General features: G+C 51.4%; 1 protein-coding gene across 1 annotated transcript; it reads left to right on the forward strand.

The window, feature by feature from the left end:
• The first annotated feature begins 36 nt into the window (after positions 1-36).
• DHH (desert hedgehog signaling molecule) lies at positions 37-9,873 on the forward strand. The gene is made up of 3 exons (XM_059185470.1): positions 37-2,585; positions 5,276-5,537; positions 5,817-9,873. Exons 1-3 carry the CDS (start codon positions 2,283-2,285, stop codon positions 6,440-6,442), a joined length of 1,191 nt encoding a protein of 396 aa, XP_059041453.1. The 5' UTR covers positions 37-2,282; the 3' UTR covers positions 6,443-9,873.
• Positions 9,874-14,799: the final 4,926 nt, after the last annotated feature.

Consider the following 14,799-nt stretch of genomic DNA (forward strand, 5'->3'; position numbering starts at 1 on the left):
AGTACCTTTTAGGGACTTGGGTCTAGTATTAGGTCATACAATTAGGCAGTGGGAACCTCCTCCTCCTTTAGCCTTGTTTAAAGCTGGCTGGTCTCCTGACTCTTGTACTCACAGCTTGTTTCTGTGCTTTGGTTATTGGCGGTAAGTGGGCATGGCTGTAAGAATGGGATAACTTCTCCCTGTATGCACACAGCATCCTCAGCCCTTTCCTCCCTGACTTGGGTTGGACGCAAAGTAAAAAGCGGCTGGCTGACATGGGTTTGTGGTTCCCAGAAAAGAACATAACTCCGTCTTTCCAGAGGCTGTCAGTGCCTAGAAGATTGTGTGAGCCCCCCTTCTGTGCTGGGGGAGGGGCAAGGACAAAGTTTCTGCTCAAGAGGATACAGATTTGTGTATTGTGCAACTTCTGGAGCGGTATCGTTCACCTTGTAGTCTTATATACAGTTGCTATGACTATTTTCTTGCAGATGGCAGTTAGGTGTCTTGAGGAAGGAACACTTTTTTCTAATGTATACAGAGTTGCTCTATGTGCTAGCCATGGAGCTGGGGGGTGGGTATTGAACAGCAAAAAAGTGTGGATGTTACAAATACTTAACTGAGCACCTACTATAGGCCAGGCACTGAGCTGTGGGGATTCATGGTAAACAGTTTCGTGTTTAAGAATTGCTTTGTCTAATAAGGGTGATACAATTCTAACACCACAATGGTTGGCAGTTCATTCCTAGTTCTCAGGGAAACAGCTGGGCAGTGTCAGGACATCAGGGAAGCCTTCTTAGAGAAAGTGATTTCTTTTTTTAAGATTTTATTTATTTATTTGACAGCACCAGCAGGAGGAGCAGCAGGCAGAGAGAGAGGGAGAAGCAGGCCCCACATGGAGTAGGGAGCCTAATCTATGGCTTGATCCCAGGACCCTGGGATCATGACCTGAGCCAAAGGCAGACATTTAACTGACTGAGCCCACCCAGGCCCCGTGAGAAAGTGATTTTTTTTTCTAAAGATAGATAGATAGATTGATTGATTGATTTGACACAGAGAGAGAGAGACCGCAAGAGAGGGAACATAAGCAGGGGGAGTGGGAGAGGGAGAAGCAGGCCTCCCACTGAGCAGGGAGCCCGATGTGGGGCTCCGTCCCAGGACCTGGGACTGTGATGCAAGCCAAAGGCAGAAGCCTCTGAACAATAGTGAATTGGTGGGTGAAGTATTGCAGGCTCCAGGCCTCTGAGATGAGACCTGAGTGGTTGGAAGCAGAGCCCCAGGAGGTCCAGAGGGTGAAAGCTAGAGAGGTGCCTAAATTGAACGTGAAGGGAAGAGCCCCTTAGCCTGTTAAGACTATGACCTTAAGTACCCACTGCCCTCCAGAATCTTCCAGTTGACAGGTTATACATTTGAAAAGAAGTAGCCATTGGATGTCTGGCAAGGACAAGACAGGGGGCAGACGTTTGAAGTCCGGAACCAAATTATAACTACAGAGAGCTGTCCCTGATTCTGGGGGAAGCTCTCAGCAGAAGGCTGCAAAGTTACCAGAGAAAATGGTCCACTGGTACCCACCCCTTCCAGTTCTGGTTACTACTGCCAAGGAGAGATGAAAGTCGGGGAGGCTTTGGGAGGACCACAGAGAAGAAAGTTTCTGGTTGTATGCCCAAAGGGATTGGCTAGCCTTAGGTGGAAACTGGAACCCATACTTCCTGGAGGAGAGCAGAGGACAATGGCCTGCCAGGATAGGCTTTAGGAGAGTAAAGATCCAATTCAAGTATCAGAGAAGGGTGGTTTGATGCCAGGCTTAGGCTTGGAAGTAGAAGGATGCTTATCCAGGCAGCTAAGGATTGAAAAGCTACTAGTATTTCTTAGACAGGTGCCTGCCTGGTTTCCAGGATGGAACACGCTTCAGTCGCGAAATGGACCAGCGGTCACCGGCTAGAGCCCCCGCCCCGGTGGGAGGGGGCGGGACGGTCCTGGGAGAAGGGCGGGGGGCGGGGCCAGGGGCCACTTAAGGCGGAGCCGGGTTCTGGCAGCGCAGGAGCCGGGCAGCAGAGCCAGGCTGGGCTGGCACTCACCCACGACCCCCCTTCCCTGCTATGATGGCCCATCAGTAGCAGGTTCCAGACCCCCCGGGAGCATGTAGGCTGAGCTAGCGGCAGCCAGGTGCGCAGAGCCCCAAGAGCTTTAGGGCACTCTGAGGGCAGCTCTGCCTGCTGCGCTCTCTGGTGCCTGGGGAAATGCCCAACTGACGGGCGAGCTGGTGAGGACAAGAACATTCCCTTTGGCCCGAGTGCTCTGCATCCATGGCGCTGCCGGCCAGGCTAGTGCCCCTGTGCTGCTTGGCACTTTTGGCGCTGCCCGCTCAGAGCTGCGGGCCCGGCCGGGGGCCTGTTGGCAGGCGCCGCTACGTGCGCAAGCAGCTCGTGCCGTTGCTCTACAAGCAATTTGTGCCCAGCGTGCCTGAGCGGACCCTGGGCGCCAGTGGGCCTGCCGAGGGGAGAGTGGCAAGGGGCTCTGAGCGCTTCCGGGATCTGGTGCCCAACTACAACCCCGACATCATCTTCAAGGATGAGGAGAATAGTGGTGCAGACCGCCTGATGACCGAGGTAAGGAGGACCTCTCCCCACCTGCGCCAGGGCATTGCCAACTCCTGTGGCAGCCTGGGAGGGTAAGCTGGGCTTCATCTATAGACACCTTAATCCCAAAGATCTCCTCTCCCTACCTTTCCACCTTCCCTCCCCCCCCCAACCAAAAAAAAAAAAAAAAAAAAGACCCTAAACCAGTGCTTACTGGGCTCAGTGATAGGAGCGATTCCAACGGGGAGAAGCTGGAATGGGGAGGGGAGGAGGGACTAGTGAGAGTGAAGCTGGGAGAGACAGCGAGGGCGGGGAAAAGAGGATGGCGGCAGGCGAGACGGGAAATGGCTGAGGCGTGGACCGGGGGTCAGCTACCGAGCCAGGCAGGAAGGGCTGGGGTGAGCTGGGGGCCAGGAGCTGGCGAGGCAGCAGACAGAAAGCTCTACCCTTAGCCTGGCTCCTGACCTGATTGTGGAAAAGATCTGTGGGCTAAAGAGATTGAAGGAGGCTGGGAAAGAGATGGCCAAGGGTTAGGTCACCAGGCCATGTACCTGAGAAGGGGCTGGGCAGGAATTGTCTTCAGCATGGGGGTTGGGGGAGTCCTAGAAGCAAGGCAAGACTATTCTAGAGTCTAAATGACTGTTTTGGGTGAAAAGTAGTTCTCAGTGGGAAAAACAGATGGGCCCACCTAAGAATCAAAGTGTTCCCACATCCCTCAAGTTCAGCTTAGCTCAGAGGTTTTCCTTGGAATTAAATTCAACTAGCATGTATTGAGCATCTACTGCAACTAGAACCCAGCTGACCTAGGATGAGGTGAGCAATGCCTTGGGAGTGAAGGACCATCTCTGGCCAGTGATCTCAAAGTCAGACCTGGAAGGAAACTTGGAAATCACATTCTTCCACCTCCTCGCTTTAATTTTGCGGCTGAGAGCTGGGCCACAAGAGGAAAAGCAATTTAATCAAAGTCTTAAAACTAATTAGTGGCATGGCTGGGACTAGAATTCAGGACTCCTGATTCTAAGTCTATACACTTTCCATTACACCACCTAATTGTGTATGGAGTGGAGAAGTGGGGGGAGAGGGAGGGGGACGGATTTCCTCTGATTAATTGCCATAGTTTTCCAGGTTACTTTGTTAGGAAAACCTGTCCAGGGGAGAAAGAATTCCTTCTACTACTACTCAGAGATTGGGAAGGGGACACTCCTTCCCTCCTTGGCCGTGGAATATTGTGGCCCTTTTCCCTGGCCGCCACCTGCAGCAGAAGAGCCAGAACAAGGGACAGGCCTTGGAGGGGCTCTGACAAGGCCTGGGAACCCCTCCGTCCTGCTTATCTCCCACACCCTGGCTGCAAAAGGCCTCCATTGAGTTGGCTCTGCACTGGGCTGCTGCCCCCGCAGGTCAAGGCCTCAGGGCCTCCTTAGGGGACAAAACGACAAAAAGTTGGATGGAGTTACCACTTTTCCTGTCTTCCCCTCCCCTGCTCTCCAACCCTGCGGAGGTGTAGAAAACGCGGGAAGAAGGGAAGGAGGGAAATGCCCCTCTGGCACTTAGGAGAAAACCAAGTCTGAGGTGAGAGGTCGGAGCGGGGAGAAGAAAAGGAAACTGTCCTCTCTGCGCCTCCTCCCGCGGCGTCGGTGGTATGGTGCGCGCCAAGGTCTCCGGCTCCCAGACTAGAGCAGCCCAGATAACCGCGATCTCACTCCCCCGGGTGCAGGCTTCCAGCCCGCTGCTTTTCCTCCTCTCCACTCCCACCCTGCAGGGGGCCTCCCAGGTCCACGCTAGGGCAGCTCCCATTAATCTCAGGTGCTACTCCCACGCCTTTCTGGGCTGCATCTGGAACAGAGATGGAGAGACGGGGGCTCAGGGCTGGCAGAGCCTGGGCTGGAATTGGGAGGGCTGGTCGCACTGGGGGAGGGGGCCCCGGCGGGCGGGAGCAGGCATGGGGGGCGCGGCTTTCTGCCCTTTCCTCTCCCGGAGCCGGGGCGGCTGAAAAGCGCCTTTGTGGATGGAGCTGCTGAGTCCGCTTCTCCCGGCGAGTCCCCGGCCTCGGCCCGGGATTCTCGCTCGGTTAAGTCATCCCGGAGAATGGCCATTGTACTTCGCGCAGCCCCCGCCATCCAAACCCTTTTTCCAGTAGCCTTGATCCCGCACGGCTACGCTTTGGGCACCTCTGTGGGGGGTACTCGCACCACGAAGGGGTTAATGCTAGGGGCCGAAAGGAGGAGGAGGAGGAAGGAAGGAAGGAAGCGATGCCCGGTGCCAGGGAAGGCAACGAAACAAAAGATGAATCAGGGCGGAGGGAGGGCAGCCGGGGCTTGGGGCGGGGGCCAGGCCAAAACAGGGGCTCCTCTCGGGGAGCCAGGCAGCTCAACCCTCCCTGACAGAGCTTCCACCCGCCCTTTCAGCTCCTGCCCTCTCCCAGGTTGAGCCGAGATCCCATAATGAGTGAGGGGCAGGGGTCCAAAGTAGGGAAAGAGTTAGGTACAGGACCCCTCTCAATCTCTGAGGTGACCCCACAGTTCTCCCACAGTGCTCTGAAACGGGAGTGGGTATTGACGACGCCACCTCTTCGGGTTCTCACTTCTCCGGGACACTGAAAAGCTGGGAGGAAGTGGTGTGGGGGCAGGAAAACAAAGAAGAATTGACCCTCCCTTTCAGGTCCCTTTTGCCCCTGCGGTGGTCGTGGTAGTGAGGAGACTAACTCTTTGATTCCCCGCCAGCGCTGTAAGGAGCGGGTGAACGCGCTGGCCATTGCCGTGATGAATATGTGGCCCGGAGTGCGCCTGCGGGTGACCGAGGGCTGGGACGAGGACGGCCACCATGCTCAGGACTCTCTCCACTACGAAGGTCGTGCCTTGGACATCACCACGTCTGACCGCGACCGCAATAAGTATGGGTTGCTGGCGCGCCTGGCAGTGGAAGCCGGCTTCGACTGGGTCTACTACGAGTCCCGCAACCACGTCCACGTGTCGGTCAAAGCCGGTACAGTAGGGGGTGGGTGGTGAAGTCCGCCCAAAGGGGGCTCTTTCCGGGAAACTGAGGCTGCGTAGCTCTGGTGCGACCCTAGGGGAGACCAACTGGCCGTTAGTGTTGTAAACCATCCTTGTATCTCTGCCCATGTTGGGGCCAGATCCGTGAGAAATTACATGTCCCAGGACTGGCGAGGTCTGCTCTGGGCTTGACCCACATCTTTGAGAATCCGTACCAACATCCCGGAACCTCCGGTCTTGATTCAATCATCGCTGTGCTTGTTCCTTGCAGATAACTCCCTGGCCGTCAGGGCAGGCGGCTGCTTTCCGGGAAATGCCACTGTGCGCCTGCGGAGCGGCGAGCGGAAGGGGCTTCGAGAACTGCACCGTGGTGACTGGGTGTTGGCGGCAGACGCGGCAGGCCGGGTGGTGCCCACGCCCGTTCTGCTCTTCCTGGACCGGGACTTGCAGCGCCGGGCCTCCTTCGTGGCTGTGGAGACCGAGCGGCCCCCGCGCAAGCTGTTGCTCACGCCCTGGCACCTGGTGTTCGCTGCTCGAGGGCCCGCTCCCGCGCCGGGCGACTTTGCGCCGGTGTTCGCGCGCAGGCTGCGCGCGGGGGACTCGGTGCTGGCGCCCGGCGGGGACGCGCTCCGACCGGCGCGCGTGGCCCGCGTGGCGCGCGAGGAAGCCGTGGGCGTGTTCGCGCCACTCACAGCACACGGGACGCTGCTGGTCAACGACGTCCTGGCCTCGTGCTATGCGGTTCTGGAGAGTCACCAGTGGGCACACCGCGCCTTCGCTCCTTTGCGCCTGTTGCACGCGCTAGGGGCGCTGCTTCCGGGCGGGGCAGTCCAGCCCACGGGCATGCACTGGTACTCTCGGTTCCTCTACCGCTTGGCGGAGGAGCTACTGGGCTGAATGCGTCCGGCGTAGAAACCTCGAGGCGCCCGAGGAAACCGGCCGTGTGGCCTGAGATCTGGGGGTGTGGGCAGCAGAGGATGCTGACTCGGGAAGGCAGGGAGGAGGGGATAGGGAGAAAAATGGACACGAGACCGGACTGCTTGGTTTAGGGGCAACCTCCACCGGAGCGAAGAGGAGATCCCTAGCCCTAGGTAGTTGGGGTCGATGGTGGATACTCCTTGAAGAGGACTATTTCACCTCTTCCCGAGTGCCTCAGCCCCAACCAATTATTTTATTTTATTTTCTATTTATAAATTGTAATATAATGATCTGCTTGCCCCGCCTGGCAAGGTGAGGGTCCAGGGCACGGCGTTAACACTGTTTGACACAGCCAGCCAATCTGATGTCTGACATTTTCCTACAGGTGGCCTAATAAAGGGAAGGCTTGCAGGAGCTTATTGGAAAATATCTCTGTTCAGAGGGGGATTCACCTTGAGAGGAGGGGAGAAGGGGACCAACTCTGAGTCAATACCTTACTTCCGACTCCTCCCTCCTTGCCCAGCAGGTCTTCCTGCCTGCTTCCTTCCATCGGAGGGGGCGTCCCTATTGATCAGCAAAGAGAGCAGAGAGTCGTGTGCTTTTCTAGGCTGCTGGTTCCTTCTCCCACCCAGAGAGGACCAGCATTCTGTCCGCATGCTTGCATACCGAATGTTGGAGGGGCCAGGGTTGTTGAAGGAGCAAGAGGGTCTGCACATGTCCTTTCTCATTTACAGAGGCTCCAGCGAGGTCACAGGCTATTGCATTACTGATACTCAGAGAATTCTGGCCCATGATTGGTAGCCTGCAGTCTTGGTCCCTCCCTGAAGGCCCTGAATGAGGTGCCAGGGTCTGAATGGGGGTGATGTTTTATTCTGGGATGTCACTGGACCAACTGGTGATCCGTGGGAATCCCCAGTTAATTTATAACTGATAGTCCCCACACACTCTTGGTCAAGAGAAAGAATGGGATCAGAGGGCTGGAACCTCTCTCTCCTGAAGGCCTGGGGGCAGAGAACAGCTTCAAGCCCTGGTGTGTGTGTTTAGGGGAAGATAGGGAGGCTCTCCAAGCAAGGAGCATATAGGCATTACAACTGGAACCCTCTTCTTGATCGCTTGTCCTAGTTGTTGTTTCTGCTGGCTTCCTATACCCCACACCCCACCCCTCTTCTTTCCTCTCCTCTTCTCCTGGCTCTGCTTCCCTGGGCTGGATATTCTGAGAACCTTCAGGTTCCAATGCAGCAGACAGGCAGGAACTCAGACAGTCAGGTGCTCCTGAGCTAGAATGGAAGCTCGGAGGGAGGTGCCTGGGTGGGTTAAGACTCTGCCTTCCTCTCATGTCATGATCTCAGGGTCCTGGGATCAAGTAACGCATTGGGCTTTCTGCTCGTCCGGGAACCTGCTTCCCCGTCTCTCTCTGCCTGCTTCTCTGCCTACTTGTGATCTCTCTCTCTCTTTTTGTCAAATAAATAAATAAAATCTTAGGGAAAAAAAAAAAAAAAGAATGGAAGCTCAGAGGAAGTTGGACTTCAGTAGAAGCGGAATGTCTGGGTTCAGGCCGAGAGAAGTTTGGTGGTGAAACCAAGGAGCCAGCCCTGGCCCGTAGCAGCTGTGCGGTTTCAGTCCATAGGGTCCCTGCTATACACCGCCCTCTGGTGGCCGTCAAGATTAGTTCTTTTCCAGACCAAAGAAAGAACTAGACTGCAGGGATGAGTGGACTGCACCTGCGCGGAGGAGAACTTGTCTCAGGAGGCCTGAGATGGTGGGTGGGGCTTGGTAAGCTGCCAGGGCTGAGCCACAGGTGTTAAGAGCTGGTAAGGAGCCCACACGCCTCTCCTTGTGAAAACCCGTCGGAGCCTGGCATTTTTGCATCCTTCCTACCTGGTTTAGCTTTATGGCTCCCAGAAACTGGAGGTATACTTGTAGCCAGATTCTGTGCATCTCCCTCACCTTGTGACCCTGGAGTTCAATGTCTAGAGATAAAAACATACTTAGGTTTCCAGGAAGTGCTTGATAAAAGCAACAGGAAGCAGAATAAGTTTACCTTAACTTTAGTGTCCTCCCACCGACCACTTCCTTCTGTCCCTACCAGGTACCTGTTGCCACCTCCCACCCCTCTTCTGATCTCACAGTCCAAGCTGTGGATCTTTCCCAGAGCATGGCCTGAAAGTCAGGAAGACCTGCAGATACTGACGCTTCCCCAGAAGGACTGTTGACAAGATCAGTGTCTGTGCCCAGTGTGGCCAAGGCACTCGGTCAAGGTTTTCTACACTCTGCTCCCATTTCTCACTGCCTTTGCTGTTTTCCGCTGCTTGTGTGCTTCTCTCCTCACCACTCCACTAGAAGCAGAATTTATCCATGGTTCCCAAATATTTGGGGGGGGGTGTTGCCCCCATAATTGTTTGATTTCATAACACTCCTTCAGAAGGTGCTGTGTGAAAGAGTTGGGCTTGCTTTAGAACTAAAGAATAATTTAAAGTGATCTTGTTTTGAGAATTTACAGAGTATTTTGTGATTATCTCAGCAAGACCTCTCTGCGTCCTGGGAAACCAGACTTGAGAACCACCGCTTCAAGGTTCAGTTGACCTTTTTAACCCCCCAAAATCCAGACTCCCCCCCGCCAGCCTCTCTTCAAGCCGGATTTACTGGACATCTACAGTGTAGCGCTGCATTAGACATGAAAAACACAAAATATTAAGAAAGAGCTCTCTCTGGGAGGAAAGGTATAAGATGTTTAACTACCAAAACAACACTGTTACTTAATCAGGGTGAACTGAATGGGTGGAAAATGTCATATTAGTACAGAGAAAGCCTTGTGGAGAAAGTAGGGCCTGGCTAGGATGTGGAGGCATGTAGGTGGAGGAGACCAGAGAGGGCATTCCAGGCAGAAGTAACGACATGAACAGGCACTTGGAATCTGGATTCTAGCAAGCTGGCTAGAGTGGGAGATCTGGGAGTGTAACTATATGTAGCTCATGTTTCTTGAGAATTTACTACATGTCAGACCCTGTGCTAGCTCTTCCCATGCATTCTCATTTCCTCCTTACGATAACCCTGTGGGAATGTATTACAGAAGAGGACACCGAGGCAAAGACAGGTTTAAGTCACTGGCTCAAGTGACCGCAGCTAGTAAGTGGGAGACCTGGAGCAGGAATAACAAGAAATAAGACTGCCTTGATGGAAAAGACCACATCTGAAAGGGCCTTAAGAAGTTTTTGACTTGGTGCATCTGGGTGGCTCAGTCGGTTAAGTGTCTGAACCTTGGTTTTAGGGCTCAGGTCATGATCTCAGGGTTGCAGGATTGGGCCCCGTGTCGGGCTCTGAGCTCAGCGGGGAGTTTGCTGAAGATTCTCTCCCTCTCCCTCTGCCTCTCACTTGCTCTAAAATAAATAAATAAAAAGTTTTGGACTCTCCTTCCCTTCACTGAGTCACTAGTTAGTCCCAGCTTTTTGACAGCTATTTCTCATTTTCATTGGCTCTTCTTTCTCCTGTCTGGATCACTGCCTTCCTTAACTAAAGTTATCTAGCCAATAAAGGAAATCCTGCAGATTAGAGGAGAGGGGAGATCATACTTTGTTATGGATTAAATAGATGCTTCCCCCTCCAAATTCACATGGGCAAACCCTAATGCCTGTGTGACTTTTTTTTTTTTTTAAGATTTTATTTATTTGCAGAGATCACAAGTAGGCAGAGAGAGAAGGAGGGAAGCAGGCTCCCCGTTGAGCAGGAAGCCTGATGTGGGGCTTGATCCCAGGACCCTGAGACCATGACCCGAGCTGAAGCAGAGGCTTAACCCACTGAGCCACTCAGCCCCTGTGTGACTGTTTTGGGAGGTGAGGCCCCTGTGTGACTATTTTGGGAAGTAACTAAGGTCAAATGAAGTCCCAAGAGTAGGACCGTGATCTGATAGGACTGGTGTCTTCCTAAGAAGAGACATCAGAAAGGTGCTTTCTCTCTTTGCATGCACCAAGGCAAGGCCATGCAAACACGTTGTGAGAAGGCAGCGATGGGCAGGCCAGGAAGAGTTCTCACCAGAAACCAAATTGGCCAGAACGTTGATCTTGGACTTTTCCAGCCTCCAAAATAGTGAGAAAATAAATGTTTGATGTCTAAGCCACCCAGTTGATGGTATTGTGTTATGACAGCCGTAGTGGACTAATCCAATCTTCCAGAGCTGTATGAAGTAAAAAAAAAAAAATCCAGTGCCAAGATGGGGTCTTTATTTAGTGAATATAATGAACTCTGAAAAGTGAGCATTTCCGACCTAGAGCCTTTATCCCTGACGGTACCTGTGTGGTCTCTACTATTAGAGGAAGCCTTCTCTGGCTGGAAGACTAGAGCAGCTGTCTATGGGAAGAAGGCTATGGCTGGTTAGGGTATTTCTCTGTGGGATTGTGTGGGTGATTAGCACATTCAGACTCTCCTCTCCTACCTGTTACTGTCTTTGTATGTGAATTGGTTGTTGTATGCACATGAACATCTCCCATTAGATGGGGGGATATCTTCAGGCAGATCTTACTGAGTTCCTACCTTGGGGAGAGGATGGTAAGGCAGGCATGGCTCTCACAGTTCACCTGGCAAGAAATAGTGGTCAGACGGTTGTTGAATGTGGTGGAAGGTGAAGAGTGGTGTTGAAGCTGAGACCTGAAAGATGGGTAAGAGTTGTTCAAGCAGAGGGAACGGCATCTTCCAAAGGCCTGGAGTCAGATGGTGGAGGACAGCGTAGGGATATTGGAGCAGGGCAGGATAAGATGGGGACAGATTTGAAGGCGATACCTCCAGCCCTGGCTTTGCTTCTCTCCGAAACCTAAACCCAAATTATCTTCTCAGCTTCTCTCCTGGGGACCACATCACCTAAGAACATAGTTATTTGACTTCACACCACGTGGTGTCCAAACAGAAGAAGCTCTTGGGACTGGGAACTCTTATTCTGCTCTTCTCTTTTGCTTTCCAGCCATTCTCTTGGCAGAGTCTGGCTTAGTTTAGAGCTGATGGCCCTAAGCTGAGGCAGAGCTGCCACCCCGAGAGCCAGGCCTGGGCTGGACATTGCAGCTGCCCAGGAAACAGCTGGTTAAGCCTTCAGCAGCTGCAGCAGCTGGGATTCCACCCAACATTTGAGCTGGGATTAATCCCATTTCCTCCACACACATCCCTTCCCTGTTCTAGTCCCTGGCTAGTCTATAGTATATCTTGGAGGTTTTGAGGCTAAATGTCACAAGTCTGCCTGTAAACTAAGCTAGAGCCAAAGTCATCCACCTTCCTCTTAGAGGAAGCTGACCCAAAGCACCTTCGGACCAGCCCAGGAAGGAGGATGTGGGTCTCTGTCACACCCAACCTTCTTTCCCTCATTCTCTCTATTCTCTGATAAGTGGGCTAGGATGGATTATTCTTTGACTTGTCTGCTTTTCAATAACTGTTAGAATTGTCTAAAGAAGAAGGGGCTGCTTTGGTGGGATGAGGAGGTAGATGTCCTTTATCTTGGAAAAACTCTATAGCAAGACCTAGAAACTTGGTGGGAGTGTTGCAGGAGGATCAGACCTCATACAGGTGGTTGTCACTTTTCAGCCGCACTTGCTTCTCCCTTAACTGTGATTCTACAGTTGCGAACAATAGGGCTGTATATTCTACTTGGTGCTTTTGCACCAGCTGTGTGACCTTGAGGAAATCACTATGTAAGAGATGCCAGAGGCCACAATGAGGTACTTCCAAGTAGTTGGAAAGAAGGAGGTGCCCTGAGATTTGAACAAGGTGAATTAACACACAAAAGAACAAGGCATTTCTTCCCAGGCTCAGACATTTGACTCCCTCCTCAACAAATATTTATTAGGCCTCTGCAAGTACTAATAGACATTTTACTATGCTAAATATTTAAAAAATATTTTTCTAGAGAAACAGTCATTTGAATAGATTAAATTAATTTAATTAGGTTTTAGCTTTGTGGAATGGCCTGATCAAGTTTGGATTTTAGAAAGATTTTTCTAGTTCCTGAGTGGAGAACAGACTAGAAGGGAGTTAGTGAGCCCAGGGAGGAAAGCAAAAGGAGAAAGGGTAGGGCAGTGGTGCAGATGGGAGATGATGCTGGGAGATAAAGAGATGGCAGTGGAGATGGAGAGAAGGGACAGTTGTAGGCAATATTTATATTTGCGGAATTGGTAGGACCTAGTAGTTCATAGGATGAAGTAGGGAGCAAAGAGTAAGGTGGAGGAGAAAAAGACTGCGTGATATTAGTGTATCTAAAATGAAAGAGAAGGGGGCACCTGGGTGGCTCAGTCAGTTGAGTGTCTGACTCTTTATTTCGGCTCAGGTCATGATCTCAGAGTCATGAGATCGAGCCTCTAGTCTGACTCCATGCTCAGCATGGAATCTGCTTAAGGTCCTCTCCTTCTGTCCCTCCCTTCCCCCGCTCACTCTCCCTCTCAAAATAAATAAATAAATCTTAAAAAAATAAAATGAAATAGATGAGAAAGAATAATTGATCAGCTAATATCACTCTATTAATCCAAAATGGAGTGTGGCAACATGAGTAACTCAGTCAATAAGAATAGTTACTATGTGCCCAGAATGATCTTGATGAGAGAGGTACCCAACATAGTCATTGGTGGGACAGGAATGGTTCTTCAGGCCTCCAGACGACTTTCTGAAATACCCCACTGAGAGAGTCCTAATTTTCTATTCATCAGGCAGCAATCTGGTACCTCACTAGAAAAGAGAGTACCCAGGGCGCCTGGGTGGCTCAGTGGGTTAAGCCTCTGCCTTCGGCTCGGGTCATGATCTCAGGGTCCTGGGATTGAGTCCTACATCGGGCTCTCTGCTCGGCAGAGAGCCTGCTTCTCCCTCTCTCTCTGCCTACTTGTGATCTGTCTCTCTCTGTGTCAAATAAATAAATAAAATCTTAAAAAAAAAAAAAAAAGAAAGAAAGAAAAGAGAGTACCCTAGATAGAGGACACAGGCATTCTGGGCAGTGGATAGAGAATGCGATGGATACACTGGCATGGGAGGACCCAGATCAGGAACTTGGGAATTACTGCAAGGCTTCCCTGGCATACAAATATTTGGAGGTGTCCTGAGCAAGTCCAGTTTGCAAATTGGCTAGACTGAGTATTCTTCCCAGTATCATCTTTCTCGGTGGTGTCAGGGAGGGAGCCCGCCCATCTGCCTTCCTCTGGGCATACCTCTCTAGCCGAACTGTGAATTCACTTTTTGACTAATAATGACAGTTATTATGATGGCGTTAATTCAGGGAGTACCAACTCTTTCTTAATAGAATACTTCGTAATACTTTGTTAAGAAATACATATCACATACAGGATCACATCTATTTCTCACAACCGTTGTGCAAAAATAAGTATTCGATTCCAGAAGGATTTAAGCAGGTCACAGGGACCACTGGAGACCTGCGTTTTTGAGGCTAGGCAGCCAGAAAAAATGCCTCAAATCACTGAACCTAGCCGGTGGGGGCACTGTGGCAACCGCCACTGAACACTGGACACTGTAGCTTACAGCCCAATGCTGACTCTGCCACGGATGCTGGAGGGTGTTGCTGACACCACTGCCATGGGCCTCCGGGACCTCTATCTTTCTGCCAGCAGCCAGAAAGAATGGCAGACATCTGCTATCGTGAGAAACTGAGGCTCAGAGTAGTGAAGTAAATCGCTTAAGATCTCATAGGGAATAAGTTAAGATTTGACACCAGGTCTGGTTGACTGCAAGATCCATGTTCTTTATTTCTCCAGGCTGTTGCTTCTCAGCCTATAGTGTGGAGAAAATGGTGATACCAGGTCATCACCAAGATCCTCCAGCTCTAATAGGTAGATTCAATTATTTTGCATATTGCTATTTATGGTCCCTGGATTGAGCAAGTTCCCCTGAGAGGACCTAAGTACTTCCCATTTTCCTGAAAGGGACTGGTATTTATCATCTCCATACTAGCAGAAGTCAGGTGTAGGTGCAGGAGTGAGAGGAGAACCAGACCTAGGGAACATGCAAGGAAGAGGCCTGCATGTATATCCTGGTTATTTTTCTGTGGAGTGCTAGAGACACACATCCTTCATTGGCCCATCAGCATGTGAATATCTGGAGGAGCCCCAAATATCAAATATATGTCAAAAATAAATGCATTAACTCAGTACTCTCTCTCCTTACCCCTGCTAAAACATTCCTGTTCTTCCCATGTCTTCTGATCCTGTTTATGGAATTGCCATCTTCCTTCTTTTCGTCTGCTTTAATCAGATCTTTAATTTCACAACTTCTATCTGGAGTGCCTTCTCTATGAGTCTTCACTATTGGTTTTTTTTTTTTTTTTCCACTATTGTTTTTTTTTTTTTTTTTTTAAAGATTTT

The sequence above is a fragment of the Mustela lutreola genome, chromosome 8, assembly GCF_030435805.1.
Source record: "Mustela lutreola isolate mMusLut2 chromosome 8, mMusLut2.pri, whole genome shotgun sequence".
Classification (NCBI taxonomy): domain Eukaryota; kingdom Metazoa; phylum Chordata; class Mammalia; order Carnivora; family Mustelidae; genus Mustela; species Mustela lutreola.